Source organism: Ptychodera flava, chromosome 5 (genome assembly GCF_041260155.1).
Source record: "Ptychodera flava strain L36383 chromosome 5, AS_Pfla_20210202, whole genome shotgun sequence".
Classification (NCBI taxonomy): Eukaryota; Metazoa; Hemichordata; class Enteropneusta; family Ptychoderidae; genus Ptychodera; species Ptychodera flava.
Window position 1 is genome coordinate 44,324,189 of NC_091932.1, and position 21,841 is coordinate 44,346,029.

Below are 21,841 nucleotides of genomic sequence, written 5' to 3' on the forward strand. Positions count from 1 at the left end.
CATACTTGAGGGGTAAGCTTATTTAGTCTCATACATTAAATATGCACTGTTGACCTTCAGAGTCCAAACTTTTATCATTGTATTGTAGATAGGTGTACACTCCAAATACTAAGTACAAGTGTGGTGAGTGTAACAAGCAAATGTTTTTAGTCAATGGCCCAAATTTATTTTCTATTTGATGGACAATAAATACATGTGTAATCAATGCCAACAATCCAGTTTAAGTAATTTGGTTTAGATTAGCCATTGTCCATTATATTACAATAGTTTGTGGCTAAATTTTCTCCCCTTCTGTATCATATAAGTTCACCGTTTCCTGTTTTAGATATTGTTGATCCTATTGAGTTCCATCTCTTATTCTTGATTCACTTTCACATTAACTTTCATTTATGTCCAAACAATTTGACTTTTTGCCAGATTTCACATTTATGGCAAATAATAAACAGTAAGGAGGCACAAAGGACGTCGGTGCCCCCGGGCCCCATGTTTTTTCTTTCACTTATTTCCTTTAACAACAGACAACAACCAATATGTAGAGCACAAAACGATTGACGCCATGATCTAAATGTGATTTCTTTCATAATTTCTTTTTTGTGGATAATTGAAAGAATACATCCTACTTGACATATTCGTACCATTACGTGCTGCATTTGAAAGCACATTTCTTGTCAAACCTATCCACAGTGTCCTGCATTATACAGTTTTGACACCGGCAGCTTGGGCTGGGGTTATTATAAGATAACGTCTACACCGTGATGACATAGAACATACATCAACACAATCCAGTTTTCATATACCAGTTCCAATACTTGTGTACAGTAAATTGGTAGATATACACATCGTCTAAGTAGTTTCAAATTAAACGAACAAGACGAGTCACGAGACACATGTTGAACAGCCGGAAACTAAATATTAAGTAAACTCCGGTAAACTCTGACAATTTCGTTTCCATTTTTATTTGAAGGTCAACTACAATTTCAAGATATTCAAATAAGCGGTAAATATCGTATTGACGCCTTTTTTTCTAAATCGAACGACTTTTTAAACGCGGTAGTTGCCGTATCATCTACAGCACTGTGACATGGCACTTTGATTCGTGACGGTATCTTGACATCGTTCGGCGTAAATAAGCTCCTAAAATATTCTTTGGTAATAATATATTAACCCTTTGAGCGACAAAGTCAGTATTTGCAACCTTATAAATATACCTAAGTCAATTTTTGTCAGATTTCTTGCCAAAATTTTGATAAAGGTCTACGGCCAATGAAATGTTGTCCAAATTTTTCAGAAAAATTACAGAAAAGTTCATAAACTTAATAAAATGTTGTATTAAAATTTTGGTGGCAAAATTACAGCACTCAAAGAATTAAATGCCTTCCATACAACTTATCGGCTTCACTAAGTTTTTATGATATTTATCGGTGACTCTAAAATTGATGACGACACAAATGAACATGGGAAATATTCATTAGATGAGGAACATAATTCTTAAAATATCAATAAACAAGGAATCAGATATAGACTGGGAATGTTGTCAATTTAGTCTTCTGTTTAACCCCAATGTATGTAAACATCATCGTTTAATTCATCTGTAAGAATGTATCCTGATTCTTGTTTGGTTGGCTGGTTTAAATTAAAACTTCATTCATTGTAATTCAGGATATACAGATTAGGTTTCCTTAAGCCTTAATCACATGTTTACTCAAAGCCGTTAAGGTCCAAACGATATAAGGTTCAGCAAAGAAATCAAAAAAGCAGTTATGGAGAATGTCGAAGTTTGTCCTCTCTCAAAATTACATCACACAGCTTCAAACGCAAAGTCGATTGAACTTTAGCTTTCAATAACACGAAGCACTTCTGCAGGGGCACTGAACTCTCGTCACCTCTGATTCACGAAAGCACAGGCCAGATAGGAAAATTGACAAAGGTGACTCGAGTTTAAGCATTACATTGGCCGACTTCTGTCGCTGTTTAAGTGAAGTAGGCAACTAAGGACAAATTACCACGATTAAATTTGTTTCCGTTATTCATCTCATTTACTCTCATTTATGTATAGACCCGTCGAAACAAGAAGGTCACCCATGCAGGATTATCTATGTATGGATAGATTATTAAAGTTTGGGAGGAGCAATTCAGAACGGTGACATTCAATTCCTTTTTTGCGTTTCTGAATTTGACAACTTCTTTGAATTTTGCACGACATGCACACTCCCTTCTTAAAATTCCTAACTTTTTACCGACCTTTATTTGAATACTTTTTGATGCAACATGGTGCAAAATTCTTTTTAACAGTGTTGCTCGGAGAATATTTCCACCTGTAAACATACTCCTGCACTGCAAATTCTTCTGGATTGAAATTTCAGAACATTGTCTGGTATTTATTCCAATTAGGTTTGCGGGCAAACTTATGTGTCTTTGAGCATGAAATACTGGTTAATACCCTAACCAGAAAACTTATGGTTTGTGAAAGGCACTGATCAGAGGCGAAATTAATGGTTTGTATTCCACGCGACAAGATCAATGTGCAAAAATGGTCATCATTGGTTTGTTGACAAACTAAACCTATTCTGTGATCTGGCGGGAATTTATTCCATTTTGAAATAGAGGTTATTATCCACTGCAGCCGTTGATTTTTTGACCGTTTTTCATGACATGCGGGATTACTCCCTGGTTTGAAAATATAACAAGTGGCGCCACACTCGCAAAGTGCGAATAAAACTCATTTGGCGATTTTTTAATTGATAGTCATTATATAGACATGCATGCGAATTTTCGACCCGAAAAACGGTTTGGTTGGATCGATCACTCGATTGCGACCGCCTTTCTGCACTGTTACTTCCGGGTTCTGGAAGCGACCCGAGTACTCCGTTCAGAATGGTATTAGAATGCAAGGGTGAGCAAATACCCTACCCAGAGCTCACTGGCTAGCAGGTTTTACCGCCGAGCAAGTAGTTTTTGGTGCCTACAAGCCAGACGGGCTAGCGTAGTTTAGGAGAGTAGCAAAGTCATTCGGCATCAAATGCCATGGAGTAGGCTACTATGAGAACTGTGTTGCCTCACGAAAGCACAAAGCAAACACAGAGACGGTTTCCGAGCCCAACAAAACTGACAAAGTCTTCATCAAGGTTTGCATTCAAACAGCGTATCCAGTTCCAGGATGAAGACAACGTAGCTCTGCTGAGAAAATATAGTTTGAATTTAATCTCGGAAAAAAGACAAACCATCAATACGATTTAGCGTCAAGTGTTTACGTCAAAATTCAACTGATGTGGGTCTATAATGAAAGTTAAACAATGTATTCATTGCCTTGATGGGCGTGTGTGCGATCCATGATAAAAAGTACGTATGTGCGAGTGCTTCAAGAACTCAACATCTTATGAAGGCGTCGCAGTCAGAAAATTGTAACAAGTTCCGATATTGAACCACTCTTTTTCGGGTTGGGGATTTTAGGCGAGCATTACTATAGGTTAGTGGGTGCCGTGCGTTAGGAGTTTGAATCCGATCGAGATTTTACTGGATTTAATGGCCGACTCCTTAAGGACATTATTGTTCTGATCAGGTCGGATACATCGCCACTGCAAATTTTACACATAATGCATAATTATGTGATTTCTGATTTCAAATCATCTGATTAAAAAGTCTTCAAATAAACTGGTTTGCCGGTAAAGGTGGATGTGCGGAGTCAGCCTATGAATTTTAATTATCTAAGTTGGCGTCCGCTATGTAACCTTACATTTATTTTCTTTCTAATATAATTTATGTATTTAAGGTCAAATGATAAAACACCGTTGACATATATACGCACTGGATGTACAAGGGTCGTGATTTATGCCGAAGGTGGCAGAGTTTAACAGAGTGATTGGTGATAATGTAAGTCACATGATCTACATTGTAATACGTGTGCAAAGTCTCTCTGAGCACCTGATGCTGCTATTCAGGTCGCATTACCGAATACTTCCTTAGAAGGCAGAACTAAATATGTGGCAGTCTACTAGTGGACGACATACAAAAACCATCTCTCTCAAAGGTAGGAACTGAAGCAGTCTTAAACTCCTTCATTCTCTCACCTTCATTCCCCATGCTGCATTCAAATTGTTAACCGCGCCTCTCACTTTACTCGGGTTCATCAAGTGGTAGTAATATGGGCTCACAGAAATACAAATATGTTTCTGATGCCATCTTCAAATGCCTCTTATCCTGGGAAACGAATTTTCTATTATGAACTTTCAAATACAAGAAACATGATAGCTTTATGCTATACATGAATTTTATCTTTACGCACAAAATGTTACATGCATAAGTGTGCCTTTATCGTCAACTTTTCGTCCAAGATAATGGTTTTAGAAGGAAGTAGCCATTGTTCACTGAAGCGTTGACTACACAAAAAAAACAACGAACAATGGTCAGGGTAAAGTCCGTCGGTGCAATGTCATGTTATACAGAAAGACATTAAGTGGCAGACGTTTGACAAATTGCTCTCTTTGATAACTGTTATTTTGCATAGACGAGGCGTTGCTAACAAAGAGTGGATTCATAGTTCTGTAAAGCTGGTACAGTTTTACCGTTTCTCGATTACCTTGCCTGTCGATTACCTTGCCTGTCGATTACCTTATCCTATAAGCTTGTTACTATATTGTGAACTTGACACACATTTGCCCGTAACGTTAGAACACCAAATTAAACAGCTAATATTAGCAATGCCCTCACAACACTATTTGGACTCTGCGACCTTATTCAGATGATTGATATTTATAGTCTCACATCTTACACATTGCTCACTTACAATTCTTTCTTTTTCGTCATCAAAGTTTGTTATATTGAGTGCAATTGTACCAGAACATCAGAATACCAATGGCGACATACGGGAAAGGTAATATGCTAATATCCTATTTTCAAACTATATTTAACTACTGTGAGTCTAAGCCATACGTTGTTGCTTCTTACACGCATCAATTGTAATTTACATTGAGAAATCATTGCAAAAGTATTTCTTTGCCGAAGTCATATTAAGTGCCATGATTCGTGAAGAATTTATTGAAATAGAATTGTGTGTTTTATAAGGCCAGTGTGTGAAAATCATGGAATGGCATAGAAATTCTTCTTTTATACAGTGCCAGACACTCGATTTATCGTATTTTTTGTATATATGTAGCTATTCGTCCAGAATCATCGTGTTCTCTATGTAAAAAACTGTTAGATGTTTCTGACTTTTTGTTTTCAAGTTCCGGGTCAAATTTCAGTCAAAGCAAACAAAGACGTGTACATCAAAGTTTGAGTAAACAACACCTACGGCTATTTTGAATGCACATGCGCCCACAACCACAGGGCCTCGCACAAAAATCCGTCTCCAGGGATAGGTTTGGGGGTAGGGGTGCCTAAGCATAAGGCTCTTATTGCTATGGTTTATTTAATTTCAATACGTTTTGAATATGATTTGTATTGTTAATAAAGATTTATACTATCAACCTTTCTTTGCAACTTTCGTGTCTTTGTCCTATTTTAGCACTAGTTTTGAAACGATTTCATTTCCTCCTTCGCCGTGCATCGTATTTGTCCTTTGACACCAGCAAGGTATAACTGAACCTTGCTGGTGCGTTCGTTGTTGACCTTGTCAAAGTTAATCGGGTGATAATCTGGTGACACCGTCCACAGATTAGTAATTTACCCTTGCTTACTTTGGCAAAATAGGCACTCAAACTCATCAGATAATAGACTAAATTACTATCTTGCTTGCTTGGCGAATTAGGCAATCAAACTGGTCAGATAATAGACGCAACACAGTGACAAAACTTCGCTAACATTGTCGAAGGACAAATACGTTGCATGGCGAAGGAGAAAAAGAAATCGTTACAAAACCAGTGCTAAAATAGGACAAAGACACGAAAGTTGCAAAGAAAGGTTGATAGTATAAATCTTTATTAACAATACATATCATATTCAAAACGTATTGAAATTAAATAAACCATAGCAATAAGAACCTTATGCTTAGGCACCCCTACCCCAAAGCTATCCCTGGAGACGGATTTTTGTGCGAGGCCCTATGCGCCTATACAACATTGTCATTGTTAACCAAGTGTTTACACGCGACCTATTTGATAAAACTATGTCAATCTCTATTTTGTCACTCGCTGCAAGCTTCCTGACAGAAGTCTGTTCAATGAAATGATCTCATTGCATGCTTCAGAGAAGATTAAATTTGTTAATGTATTTGATAGCGTTAGCCACTTTGGGTTGTGAAAAACAGTAAAAATCTGTCAATGTAAACACATTACAGCTGAGTACGTTAGTGAGTGCTAGCCGCATTACTTACCGGACATTTTGATTGTTTGAATAGAAAAAATCCCACCCCTTACTAAACATGAAAACCGTTTACGACCGTGATGCCCCCGTGTCTAACACTGGCCTATGGTTTTATTAAAATGCATTAGTATTCATTTCCTTAATTACTTTCCCTTAAGGTAGTTCGCGCCTGGAAAATGAAAGACTTAAAATTTGCTCAAACTTTTTCAAGGAATCTCTCAACCATTCTATTTCAAAATCAAGAATAAAAATAGGGATCACCGTGCAAATTTTGGTATTAGGGAAACAAATAACTAAAGATTTACCGATATTTAAAATTCAAAATGGCCGCCATCCCGTAATAACTCTATGGAGAAAAATGAAATTTTCTAATTTCGAAAAATTAAGCCGGTGAAAAGTTTTCTTACACAAGAGCTTTAAAAAGAACCCATACAAGTGGTATATTAGAAGAGAATTGTAAAAGTTTGATAGTCCGAATTTTTCTCTCTAAGGCGCGTTCTACCTTACTCGCTTGCCTTCGAAAGTCACTGCTAATTAGGACAAGCCACAAAAAACGTATCAGTTCTTTAGAATTACGGAGCGTTCAGCAGAACCACTTGAAATTTCGATTTGCATTGTTTGTTCTTACCTTTGACCCTTTAAGGTAGAATGGGCCGCGGGGACAAATATTCAGGCCCGTAGATTTTTACAATACTTCCTTATGGTCTGACACTTGTCGGAGATTCATCTTGGTCTAGCCTAGGTTTTTCTCGCAATTTTAAATCGAAAAAACATGTAATTTGTTTCCCTCGTACCATAATTTGCACGGTGACCCCTGATATTTAATCTTGATTTTGAACGAAAATACTTAAAATTTTCTCAAAGCAAGTTTGAGCAAAAATTTAAAATTGTACAGTTTGAAGACGCATACTACCTTGATGGTCGTACCTTATATGTACTTTTTAAACTGCCAAATGCTATATGTTCTAAGTGAGATAATTTTTGCCTCTGACCTCATGAGGTGTACACAACAATGTGTTGTCCGAAACTTCATTTTCCACATTTTATATTTGTTAACCATACCTGCCTAATTGACGCAGGACAGCAACTATTATACATCTACTACGAACAAAGAGTTATTCAATTTATATAGATTTTATTACCGTGAAATTAGAATGAAGTATGATATTTTTCGCATGCACTATGATCATTATACAGCTGATTACCCCTCTTTCACAGACTGAAGATAAACACAGACTCTGAGAATCAGAACGATTACCCCGGGTTATTTAATGCACTGACATTTCGTATCCACTGTTACTGGTTAAAGTGAGGGACACAATTATGAATATTGTGTGCTCTGTACATGTTCAGGGATCAACTATCAAGGAGTTGAGCTTATATACCTTGGTTTAAGATAGTGAACTTTCTGAGAGAGAGAGAGAGAGAGAGAGAGAGAGAGAGAGAGAGAGAGAGAGAGAGAGAGAGAACCCATGACATTTACATACTTCTGTAGATGCCAAAAGCATGTTCACCTCAAAATGAGTAGAATCTACACATACCTTACTATTTTCACCATTTTTTGAAAAATAAGTAATGTTAGAAAAAGTTTTTTAAATTAATCAAAAGTGTAGTGTAGGATGTTAGAAAAAGTTTTTTAAACAAACCTGATGTGTCCCATGCAATCCAAGAATTCTGTATGTCCAACACAATCTTTTTTTTGTTGATCTAAAGTCTTTCATGCTCGTTGACAGATGACTTTGTTGATGAGGCCGATCCAAGTACGAACTGTACAATTGAAGTGCAAGGTTTCACATCTCACCTGTCGCTCGATGTTTTGGAAATGTATTTTGAGAGTGAGAAGAGGTCAGGAGGTGGGAATATTGTTACCAAGGAAATAAAGGACGAGAAACTTGTGATCACGTTTGAAGACCCCAAAGGTAAGGCAGTGTAATCTACATCGTATGTATCTTCACACTTGAATGAACCGTATTCAAGTTTGAAGCTTTCACACGCATCCCTTGACTTTTAAAGCGTTTAATTCGGACAGTAAAGGTTCTTAATGTTTTCTATTGTCCGATTAATGACGCATGTGGTTATTTGATGTCTCAATATTGGCATTATTTTACTCACCAAATCATGTTGAAACGCAAACTATTTAGTATGTCAAAACAGCGTCTATAAGTATAAAATGCATATTATTTACATTTCAATTCTTGTCCGGACCAGAATGTTCTTGTTAAACATAACATTGCTGTCTACATATGTTCAGGCTGAATTGACAAGCTCAACACTGTATCTTAGCATACCTTGATATGGGTGACAAAAACTGTAGGTGAGAGTAAAAAACAGTACAAAATATCAAGAGTTACATCAACTGGCCCTCTTCTGTTCCTGAGATATGTTTGTATTTACTCATATAGGGAAGCAAACTAATGTACTGTCCAAACATTTGAATGACACTGAGAGGACACTTTTCAAGAATGAGGATGGTAAAATTTCCAGGCAAAAAAAAAGGAATCAAAACAAATCATTGAAATTGATTCGTTTCTTGAAGAAACATACTGGTAGTTGAAGCAATATAGAATATTCCCCTGTCTTCTCCTTCAAGTACACACTAATGTTGAAATAAAAATCCTATCATCATATACTACATTGTTACAAGTGTCCTTGCCACTACCAAGGAAGGTAAACACTGTTTCTCAGCTAGTTCATGGCAAAGACAATACAGGCACTAGGATTAAATCACGCGTACCCTAAGAAACAGTATGTGAAATGCGTTCAGTCATGTCAAATATTAATCAAGCTGTGTGGTTGAACGACTTATCACCGTCATTCTGTCGACCACTTTGTGGGTTGCTATGTCTCGAGCAAAGTTCAAGTCATATCAACCGTACAATCGTTGACAATAAATAATAGACATGTGTATGCAGAAGCCCGACGACGTCATACGTCGTGAGGAATGAGACCTATTGAGCCACCTACAGCTCGGACAAGACAGTCCGGCGACTTATTCATGAAATGAAGAATTTCGACAATCAACGAAGCGCTCTTTAGCAGACCTACTTTATCAGCAAAACTTCCAACTATTCATTTGAATAAAAAAATGCATTTTATATGTATAGACGCTGTTTTGACACACTAAATGGTTTGCATTTCAACACGCTTCGGTGTGTAGAACAGGAACTGGCAACTTGGAAACTGATTCGAAAAACGTTTTGATAAATACAAGATTTTAATCTGAAAAAGACCCTATTTTCCTTATTTGCCTTGTAGTCCTTTCTCATTGCAAGTCCTCGATTGCTTTGTAAAGTTTGATTCAATTTTATTACATAAATTTACAGTAAGCTTATCAAATATTAACCCGCCCTCCTAAACTTTACCCTTGCCTTCGATCGCAACACCAAAGTGAGTATCCGACGAGCTGCTTTGTGTGATCTTGGTATTTCTACAATTCCATGGCTACATGTGTCTCATGTTACTTTGCCAGTCTGGAAAATCTTTTTTTTTTGTCTTGGGCAAATGTTAGATTCACTTCTTATCGAATCGCTGCTTGGCAATCATAATGTTTTGCAAAGACTCTGAGAACCTCCCGTTAGATTGAAATGACGATCTACTAGTTAGACCTAAATAATTTTGTTGTGTAAAAGGTAGACTTGCGCCAGTCACTTAGCTTGTCTCGTCAGAGCTATTACTGTCCGGCCAAGCTAGACGTTCCTCCCACGATCTAAGCAACAGCATACCACCTAGCTTAACAATGTGCTTAAGAATATTCCTTCAATTTATTGTGTTTTGATATATTTATATGCCCACAGACTTGAACCCAGTCTAGTGTAAAGGTATCAGCAAGTTGTAAAATGGCAGTGTTGCACAAATCAGCCTTGACTTATCATATATAATGCCATTTTGATTAAAATTTCTTTTATTACGATCAATACGTATTGTCGAACACAATTATTGTTATTGTTAAAAATAGAGGTCGTCATGAGGGTCGGTAACTCTCACATCGAACAGAAATATTAACCTAGTGTTGCTCGCAAATCAACCCCATATGCTGTAAAAAAGAAAGATTGACTGTAGGAAATCTAACAAGCTAACCGTCAGCTAGGAAAAACAATTTAAAGCTGTTGTTAAAATTTTTTGTACCAAATGTCCTGTACAAGGCAGGTTCAATTAATCGTTTTTTAATAGTTGTTCACCTCGATTTGCTGTTTAATTGTCCACTTCGAAAGTGAATACATTTAAGGCAGTAGTTATCACAGTACTTGACATAAAATCTGGACCAAATTACTGTATCACACACGAACACTGACTATTACTATCATAGACTGCAAATATAAAAACAGCACCGCATTTTTTCAGAAGGGTGGAGATGTCATGAAGTAGGATAGTTGTGTGATCCCGGATACAAAGCAAATTCAATGTTTGATTTTAAAAATTCTATACTTTGACAACTCACGATTGGCTTAAAACCAAAAGCTTCTTAACGTCAAAGTAGTTGTGAATGTGTAATAAACCAATCTCAAAATATCCTTTCGAAGAGTTTTCTTTGATTAAGACCCATTAAAGACTGAAAAGTGTATAACACTGTAATTATTGTTGAAAGTGGAATGTAAATTCAAACGTTTTAATATCATTTTAGATTTCCCGCCATTTTCAAAAACTAATCATGTGACAGAGAAAATAAAGGTAACAACAACAAAATGTTCAGTTAGCACGTTTACAAGAACCAACTTTGGTTTGAAAATTTAATTATGAAAATAATGCATAAAATTCGCAGCTATTGGGGCTTTCAGGAAAGTGCATTGTGTCATTTTTTCTCAGAAGCAGATACGGTCAGCTTAGATAATTGCAAGCTGCTTAATGTCGCTATCACAATTTTTAAACTACATAATAAGAAAAAAAGAACAAAACAAAACCAACAAAACCCAAAACGATGTAAAATGTAAATAGTAAGATTTAGATATTTAATATCTATCAGTTGCTACATTTTTTCTCATGACTATGGATAGCCAAAAGAGCTATTTTATGAGCTTGTTTCTGACATTATACATTATAGATTGAGTAGTTTTTATGGGGAGTGGTTAGATGTCTCTTTTAGACGAGAATACGACATTATAACCAAGTTTTCTTCTCAAGAAGATAGCGTCTCTACATGAGTCTGTGTCGGCTGATGTGTGTTATGTCAAGTCCAAAGTCAGCCTAGGCAACAAGTCCTCAAAATAGCCAATCACCAAAACCTCTGACGACCTAAGACTTTTGTTACAAATGTTTTTTATGGTAAGAGTTGTATAAAGTACTACTAGTAGTTCTTGTTTCATAATTTGACAGTGAAATCGACCAAGCGCGATTGACTTTTATATTAATTTTCACAAACAATATCGCAGAGAACAAAGCATGCTCGTTCATTACCAGTAGTCCATAAACTGTCGTTCATTCCAGTTGCCCAGAGAGTGCTTAAGCGTCCACAACATGTATTAGGCCATGCAACACTCACGGTACGACAGCCATCAATGGTCATCGGCGTCAAGCCGAAGACACCAAGAGATAAACGGCGCTTTCTACTCAAAGGTTTAGCAGAGGGAACTACATTGGACAACATCAAACTTTATCTGGAAAGTCGTACAGAAATAGACGAGGATCCTGAAATAGAGTTTGGAGATCAAGGCACAATTATGGTCACATACAGTCAGGAAATACAAGGTAAAAGCCAGACACGATCATGGTAACATAGCGTCAGAACGAAAAAAGGTAACATGCAGGGACAATCCTAGTCAAATATAGTCAGGAAATACAATACGGCGTTTTAAATTGGGCTCGAACTCACAACGTACGGCATCCATTCACCTGGCGGAGAAGTCCTCATACAAAACCGCTCGGTTAAATTGTATCTTTTTATTACAAGGTAATAAAAAGTACAATCGTATGGTCAAATAAAGTCAGACAATACAAGGTAACACCCAGCCACAATCATAGCCACATACAGTCAGAATATACAAGATAACATCCAGGCACAATCATTATCACAGAGAATAAATAAATAAAAGGTAATAAAACGAACATCCGTTTAGCTTTCTCCAAATATGATTCTATTAGATACATATTCTTCCTCCTATATGCTTCACGAAATAAAAAGTGATGTCAAATTAATTGGCACAGCAGTGATACATAGACCCTAGTAAACAGAGAAAGCGTTTCGATTTTAGTCAAGAGTAACTAAGTCACGGTCCATTTTTGCTAGCTCAATATTTTTTAACACTAATATTCTTATCTCCCTACACTAGTGTTGATGATCATATTTGATGAAGTTTTTCAAAAGTAACCTTTTCTAAGTTATAAAGAGATAGTTTACCAATAGACATAAAAATAGTGTAATGTGGTAAATGACATGTTGAACCTCCCATAAATAACAATTTCCGAATTAGCAATGACAGTCATTTCTATAGGTCGTAAACGTATAATTTATTTTCTTACAGATATTGAACATATAGCCAAAAGAGTAAACCAAAGACAGCTGAATGGAGCTACGGTTACACTGGAGAGGGTTTACAATACAAACTGTATCATGGTGAGAAATTTACCAAAGATGATGACTAGTGATCTGTTGGAGATGTATTTCGAAAACTCCACAAGAAGTGGTGGAAGTGATGTCGAAAGAGTGGAAATAGATGACGACAAAGGCATTGCCTTAGTGTACTTTGAAGACTATCAAGGTAATGTTTAATTTCAGATGTCTAATTTAATGGAAATGCTTTATCATTGGCTATTTCATGAACGTGTTTGATCATGCGGAGAGGAAGCAATGGCAATTGTTCGAGTTTAAAGTGAAAACACATGACTGAAGATTTGTACTATAATAACAGCTCGGTTTTGTTCGCGTCATACTGTGACAGTAGCTTAGCTATATACTAAAAGTATTTCGTTTACGTCCTTTACAAAGAAAAACAGCTATATTGTCAAGCAAGTTCAAATCACCACACGAGTAATTAATATGCTGGTGAGGTGGGCCTAAACATGACCACTGTTCAAAGCTTTGCTTGTAATCAATATTTTGATACAATGACAAAGAATAATTCACATAATTATGTGACATGTGCCTTATTTTCAGTGATTGACTCAGTAGCCGGGAGATCCCATAATCTTGGTGGACAGAAATTAGAAGTAATACCTCACCATCCTTGTCTTGGTGCGCCCTCTACTGACGGCGGAAGTTCTAAGCTCGAAAATAGGTCCGAATCTTTCAGGGTCACTGTAAATGTCAAAAAGATGAAATACGTGATGTCAAATCAAGACCTCCGTAGAGAATTTGAAAAGCAAATGACAAAGTCAAACACTGAATTCGAATGGACAAACCGGGAAACAAATGACACTATTACATTGACATGGGTTGGGGAATGTAACAAGCTTAAAATAGGTACTTCGGAGAGTTGGCGTGAAAATGTAAACGCCTTGCTGGAAAGTTTTCTTGATGGAATTAAGGAAGCCGTGATCCCAATTCCTAAAGATATCTTTGACGATATGGAAGACAAATTGCACTACCTGGCCAAAGGATTTACCATCAATATGACAATTAACAAGTTTCCCTCATCAGTACACGTCCTCGGAGACGAGAAGACGGTTTCCGAAATTGAAGAGAAGGTCAAGGTTATCGTAAAAGAAATGACAGAAGCTAAAACGAAAAATAAGGAAATAGTCAAACTTGATATTTTCAAATTGAAACAACTTGAAGTCGCGCGATTTACCGATAAAGTGACAAATGCTATCCCAGATATCATTGTTGAGTTGAATAACAATGCGAGCTCTGTGACTTTCGAAGGTGCAGATCTCGATATAAAACGAGCCAAAATTATGATGTATGAATCACTTGAAGAGACACATATCCATCGACTGACGTCACTGACTCCGATTGCCATCAGTCTTCTTAGGTCAAAGGAAGCCGACACAAAAATCACTGGCAAGTTTACGCTGCAGAATCTCAATGTCGCATACCTCATTGAAGGTTCGGAGGTTTTGTGTCTGGCAACTGATAAGATTGAACTTGAGAAATGCTCGAAGATTCTTAAAGAAATCGTAATTGAGGAAAGCTTAGAGTTAGAAGAAAATGCCTCTCCAGTACTAGAAACAGAACTATGGAAGAGTCTCAAAGCTAAGGTACAAGACCAACACCTGGTAAAGATCCACGTCGAGAAGGGAAGCAGAGACTCAGTTTTAAAGATAACAGGCATTGAAGGGTGTCTTGATTCAGCTTTACGAGAAATCCATGACTGCATTAGGCAAAACTCGATTGTAGAAAAATCAATGGCAATAGAACTAGGAATTCTTAAGTACCTCTTGGATTTTAATAAATCCATGGCAAGCATCGAGCAACGCTTTAAGAGTAATTTTTTTAAAATCACAAAGAAAGTAACTGGTCCCTCCATAGGCTTTGATATCAAGGGCACACCCAGCGACGTCGAAAACGCCATGCGCGAAATCAAGATTCTGCGTGACGAAGTTAAATGTCGGCAGTACAACTTAAACCAACCTGGTATTGCACAGCATTTTACTCAACAAAGTGGCCAACGTCTGGTAAAGAAATTGGAAAGTGAGTTCAAATGTATGGTTGAACAATATTTGTCCGAAAATGGTTCAGAGTCAACAGGAAGCAGGCTGATCTTTTATTCAAAGTCAAGTGAAGACATAGAGGGCGCCATTAAAACACTGGATAGACATATTGAAGAAGAGTTTGTACAAACGGTATGTTTCTATGCACTTTTGAAAATAAAATTACAGATATCTCTGATAAAAGTCCAGTACTTATCGATGCAAACGCAGCTGTAAAATCTTGATAAAATCAATGTTTTCAGGATAGTAGTTCAACTAAGTATACGCTTAACATGGACCGATAGTTATGCAAGTAACTAACATTTCTTTATTAGATTACGTGCAGGAGTTGCGATAAGTAAATAAAGTTGTATAAACGGTTACGATAATGTCTTTATCAACGAAAATACGATACTAAGCGTAAGTTAATGCGACAAGAACTTCTCATTTTTACAGACGTTGGATGGTGACAGGCTTAACCATCTCTCATTCAGAGACGTGTCTCACATTATGTCATTGTCAAAACCTTTACAGGTAAGCCTAATTTAAACAAACGTCCAAATAAAAGGCTAAATAAAAATTGACTCGACAGAATATATCAAAAGAAAAATTTTCCTGTATAGTTCTCCATTTTGCATGTTTTATGTTATTGATGCCGATTACATATTTCTTATATGAACTGTGATGTAAAATACCTCAACCTCAAAATGAAAATGTATATAAAAAGAGGTAGAATGTGATCAGTTGACACTCAGCTGAGATGGTCATTGTTTTGTCATTCCTGCATTCTTATAATAATAGCGCTTTATTTATTTATTTATTTATTTATTTATTTATTTATTCATTTATTTATTTATTTATCGATACTTTATGTGTTACTTAAGTTTGACAAATGGTCATGTGACCAATCTACAGACACTGCCATGTATGTGGTGATTATCATTATGAAAGTGATTGTTGTTGTTGTTGTTGTTTTTTGTTGTTGTTGTTGTTGTTGTTGTTGTTGTTGTTGTTGTTGTTGATGATGATGATGATGATGATTTTCACAGGTGCAAGTGAAATTTGAGCCCGAGGCAACTGGTAATAAACTGAGACTCTATGGACATAAACTTCATGTCACAAAAGTTCAGTCCAAAATTGATGGATTAATCGATGAAAAGATAGCCGGAGACGCCCAAGTTTCAAAAGGTGACGGAACGAGGGTTAAGTGTGAAGAAGACAAAACAGATGAAATGGGCAAAGAAATTGAATCTCGCACTTTACACTCACATATGAGTGAGAAAAAGACCTTAAGAGCTCCAGACTTAATGTCAGATGTACTGACTCTGCCTGCGACTTTAGACAGCCGTACGAATACAAATACCAAAGTAAAGAAGTCAGGGTCTACAGAAACAGACACCAGGTCTCTTGTCGTTGAAACAAGGTCGCTAGAAATTCCATCAAGTCAAAAGAGGAGTCCAAGAGTCAGTCACAAAAGCAGACGACCTCGGCGACAAGAGAAGAAGCAATACAAATCTTTTAATGCAAGTTCCCCGCTAGTATCAAACACTGTTGATTCATCTGATAATAGCAGTGTACCCATGGTACCTGCAACATTATCATTTCTGCAGTCGGAAAGCTCAGTTGAAAATAAAGCAAGTGACAAGCCAGAAACCATGCCACCTCATCCGGCAGAAAATAGAAGATTACTCTCACCAAGTGCTTTACAGAAGGACACGACTGTCAGCAGTAAGACTACAGAAGACAACATCTCTAAATCTCTGATTGCCTTTCCAGGTATCACTTATTCTGCAACAAAACATTTTGAATCGGAGAGATCAGGACCCATCAGAAAGCATGATCCGGTGAAAAATGCAGGAGCGTCATTGGAACGTCCAAAAACAAAAAGATCAAGTAATGACAAGCTGAAGGTCACAACAGCCGAAGGGATGAACATAGAAGTCTACACTAGTGACCTGACTCTAGAGGTTGTGGATGTTGTAGTAAACTCGACAAATGGACAACTTACTCTTGATGCTGGCCTAGCAGGGGCACTAGGAAAGGCAGCGGGCATCGACTTAGAGAAAGACCGTGATGCTATCATAAACCAGCGGCAAAAACCTCTTTCTGAGTCAGACTGTGCACACACTGCTGGCCATAATCTTCCGTGCAAGTATGTCATTCATTCCGTTGGATCAGTGTGGAACGAGGGCAAAGAAAACAAGATTCGACTTCAAATAAAGGAAACTGTCAAAAATTGTCTAATTTATGCTGAACGTGAATTAAAGGCAACATCCATAGCAATACCGGCCATCAGTACAGGGATCAATCGTGTACCTTACCAAGTATGTGCTGAAGCACTGGCGGATGGCATTAAAGAGTTCAGTGAAACGTTTACACCATCAAACAGTTTAAAAGAAATCCGCCTGGTAGACATCAGCACCGAAAGAGTAAACGTAATGAAAACAGAAATCGAGAAAACGTTTGTTCCAAAGAGCAGTGACGCTAGTGCGAAATTGCGGATTACATGTGAGAAGACAACAATCGAAATTTACAAAGGAGACATGACACGTGAAAATGTTGATGTAATAGTAAATTCTGTCAATGGTGAACTGTCCCTCACTGGTGGCTTGGCACTGGCGTTAGCAAAAGTTGCAGGTCCCGGCTTACAGAAAGAGTGTACTGAATATCTTGGCAATCGATCAGAGGCATTAAAGGAGCCAGATATTATGCACACCAAAGCCTACAATCTAGGTTGTAAGCACGTCATTCACGCAGTTGGATCCCAATGGAATGCTGCAACAAGCAACGAATGCCGGAAGAACTTACAGGAGAGTGTGAAAAACTGTCTTACCCATGCTGAGAGTAAACTGAACGCAACCTCAATTGCGTTTCCAGCACTTAACTCAGGAATTTACTCGATGCCAAAAGATGTTTGTGCTAAGGCCACGTTTGATGCAATAACAGAATTCAGCCGTGCATCAAGGGTAGATGTTTCCCTACGGGAAGTCCATATCGTCGATATTAGTCTTGACAGCATACAGGCCATGAAGATGAAATTCAAAGAACTTCAGCAAACATAATTGCCTTCAGTCATGAAAGAAGCGTAGACGCTGGCTAGTTGACGACACGCTACACACAGTGGACGATGGTCATACCAGTATAAGTTCAGCTGGCATGTTTCAATATTGAATTTAAATCCCTACATCCCCAAACATGTTTAAAGTATATGAATGGCTCATCGGTATTCGAATCGTCTTATTTGCATTTTATTGCATTAATTTCATCCCATTTCTTGCTCTGTACAAGAGTGTGAAGGTGAAGTATTTCTTTATCTATCGGAACATCAGTTTATTGCAACATAGAGGGACTTGTATAAACACATTAAAACTAGGGAGACACACATACAACACATAATATTATCTCCAAATGCAAGAAGACAACGTCTCGAAGAAATGTTAAACCCCCGATTCTGATGACTGATATTGTGTGGAAGATGAGAAATTTGGATTCGCTTGAGATCATCCTATATTACCTGATCTTACCTGTGCACTGCATGAAAACCCAATAATATTTACTGTATTAACATGGATTATTGCCTGTATTTAGCTAAATAGTGCATATACAGATGAATAGTCAAGAATCCATTGCTTGTGTTCAGCAAGCCTGTATTCATGTGTATTCGTGTGAATTCAATTGTATTATTCTATAATACAGTCAACTCATTAGTATGAATTTATCTGTATTATTGCGTTTTCACTGCATGAAAACCCAATAATACTTACTGTACTAGCACCGCATCAAAATACAATAATACAGATAAATTCACATTAATGAGTTGCCTGTATTAAAGAATAATACAAGTGAAATCCTATGAATTTACATGAATACAGGCTTGCTGAATACAAGCAATGGATTCTTGACTGTATTCATCTGTATATGCACTAGTCGGCTAAAATACAGGCAATAATCCATGCTAATACAGTAAGTATTATCGGGTTTTCATGCAGTTAAAAAAGTTATTGTAGAGAGTCTAGATAGTAGTATGCATATGTCTTTATAACATTGAGTATATTGTGTAATACTGTGATCCAGACTTGGCAGTGAGATCAATACTAATGCAGAACAGTTGAAAAATTCCCTTTTAACTTGTACCGTAGTCCCGAATGAGCATGAAGAAACCATTTTATACATTCCTGAATTTAAAATATGACATGAAGGGAGTTTGGAAAGCACTGTAATGTTTTGAACTATGTATCGAAAGCTTGTTACAAATGCTAGAGAACATATCATGTTTTTGAATTTTATAGACCGTAAAAATCAATGGCTTGCAAGTAAAATATTTGCCAACAAAGGCATCTGGGTAAAACATGCCAGTAATATTATACAAAATATCAAAGAAAAATATATTGAGAACACTGATATTACTCCGTGCTTTCTTTATTTAGCTTTTCATTACAAAATCAATCAATGGACTGAGATTAATTAATATCAATTTTACTACAGATTAAAAACAGTAAAACACGACAAATCAGAAAGTCTTGAACTTCTTTGCCTACATGTTCATAAATTATCTCATGACATTTGAACTTCATGGGAAAACTTTATATATTAATTATGTGGCGGAATTTTTGAGAACTGAAATTTAGCATGTAGCTATGAAATTATGATATCGTAACTGTGTACTAATGTCACAATGTTAAATTAAATTTGACGATTCAGCATTTATATGTCTAATAATATGATAACCAGAATCATATCTAAGTCTTCTGTGCTTTTCCATGGTTACCCAACAACAAAGTATAATTCAGATTCGAGGGACACTGTACATGTCTTAATATTATTCAACATTACCAAGTTTTCATAAAGCAGAATTTCAAGTTTTCATTTCCAAAATCTACAATTTAATTTCATGATCAAGGTATTTGAAAAGAGTACATCCTGTACATATATAGTTTTCTTTTCACGTTTGTTCACTACACCATAGAGGTGCAATAATGGACTCTTCAAAACCATTACCAGGCCCTCTTACAACAATATTCGTTCACACTGGATGAAGCTGGCTCACGATTTTAATAGTTTGAACAGTTAGACACATAATGTTTGAAAGTAAATTTTTTGCGTAACAAATAGAAATGTTAAATTTTAACTCTTGTAATGTTTGGTGAAATAATCTATTGTGTTTGTTGTCGCAATTTGCAAGAAGGTGCCTTGTAATCTGAGGAGAGATGTTTTTCACCACAGAAATAAAGAAACGATCTTCAGTTATTAATCGTTGCACTCCTTTATTACCCTCTACCCCTCTGTTTGCAAATATACTGTCCTGAACGTGTTTGTGTGATTTGTGATTGTGGAATGCCAGTACCTTATCTGCTTTCTTCAACTTTTTAACACAGATGTACATTCTTTCGAAGTTTAGTTTATTGGGCCTTTTGCAATGATAAAAATTCCGATGACCAAATAAGTTGCATCTTGATCAAGTCATTGAAAATGACATAGTCGCCGCTTGTAATTGGGAATTGTCACTGAAAGTGACTACATAGAAGTCAATACGATGCGCATGAAAAAGAGAAATGCCAGTACTAAAGCCCTTTCTGTGACTTATGCCCATATTGAATTTTAGGAGGTAACATTTCGCTATAATTGTTATGCTTAGTCCTGTTTCAAGTATACAGTAAAATATGTGCCGACCAGGGGGAGGTAAAATACTTGTTAAAAGGCAGAGGATAAAACTGCAACAAGTTAAAACAAATACAGTGAAATACCATTGAGTCCCGCTGGTCGGCCAATATTTTACTGTATTCATTTTCACTTGCCGCAGTTTTATACCTCTTTTGAGGTCTTTTGTACCTGTTTCAAGTGTAATCAGCCCACAACCATGCGACAAATTCTGCCTGGACAAGTCACGTATCAGCCTGCCAATTCATGTTTGCACTTCCTACAAACTCATAAATTCTCTTAAATGGAACGACCAGTTGCCTAAACGTAAAACACACTCTACCTCATATATCCTACCACAGCTATTTGTACGCGTAAAAGTGGTTCTGAGTTTTTACACTCCTTTACCATATGCTTTGCAATATATTGACAACATGAATACTGTCATCTCTGGAAGCATCGAACAGCTATAGGATGTTCAAAACAATTAGGAACTGTAAGGCTTCTTTGTCCAATTGTATTTTTAAAATACTGCAACAGCACCACGTCACATTCATTGTCATGGAGTGCAATTATAGGTGAGGGCGCGTATTGTGGACAAATCACTGACAGTTGGTATCGTATCATGTAACGTTCAAAAACAGATAGGCACGAGATGAGAAAACATTCATACAGAAAACTGTCAAGGCACTTGAAATCTGTATACTGAGTGACTTTCTAAATTGTTTAATCGTTAAAGTGAATTTACGAATTTATGATCTTAGGCTGATCAGAGACAATGTACAGGCTGATAAATATGTATGCAGTAAATCCGCAATGTCTGTCCTTAGCAATGTTTACATTACAATTGAAGCCACGTCCACTACATTATGGAGGTTCCCACCTCCACGGTGACATATACACTAAAGCGTCAATACATTGTGTCACACTCGCCAAACTCTGTTCTCATTGTGTCAAAACATAAGGCCGAAATACGCATGAGTGTTTTAAGCGATTAAATAAAATTCATTTCATTATTTTCAAATTCATGAAATGTCTGCCTCATCTGTTCGGTATTATCGTTAGGCAAAGTTATGTATCACTGATAATGTTTAAGGATTTCCTTTTTTTCTTATCGGCGTCTTTTTTAGCGTTTTGCCCGGTTTCAAAGTGTTAAAAGCAGCCTCGTCTTGGGAAAAGTGTGAATTGGCGTGCGCTCACATGAAGTCCTCGGAACTTTGCACCATTGATTAACATAATAAACACGAAAAAAGTGTCTTGGGTTTCTTTTTTTCTTTTTCTTTGTTACAGTCTCATAAAGGTGTTATACCAGGGTTAATCACCGGCAAAAAATCGTCACATT

The 21,841-nt window shown here is 36.8% G+C and overlaps 1 protein-coding gene across 1 annotated transcript; it reads left to right on the plus strand.

Moving 5' to 3' along the window:
- Positions 1–3,943: 3,943 nt before the first annotated feature.
- On the plus strand, positions 3,944–20,113 carry LOC139134068 (protein mono-ADP-ribosyltransferase PARP14-like). Its single transcript, XM_070700973.1, has 8 exons — positions 3,944–4,027; positions 4,809–4,870; positions 8,034–8,219; positions 11,722–11,982; positions 12,756–12,992; positions 13,388–15,015; positions 15,319–15,396; positions 15,912–20,113. The coding sequence occupies exons 2-8, from the start codon at positions 4,852–4,854 to the stop codon at positions 17,922–17,924; spliced, it is 4,422 nt and encodes a 1,473-aa protein (XP_070557074.1). The 5' UTR covers positions 3,944–4,027; positions 4,809–4,851; the 3' UTR covers positions 17,925–20,113.
- The last annotated feature ends 1,728 nt before the right edge of the window (positions 20,114–21,841 follow it).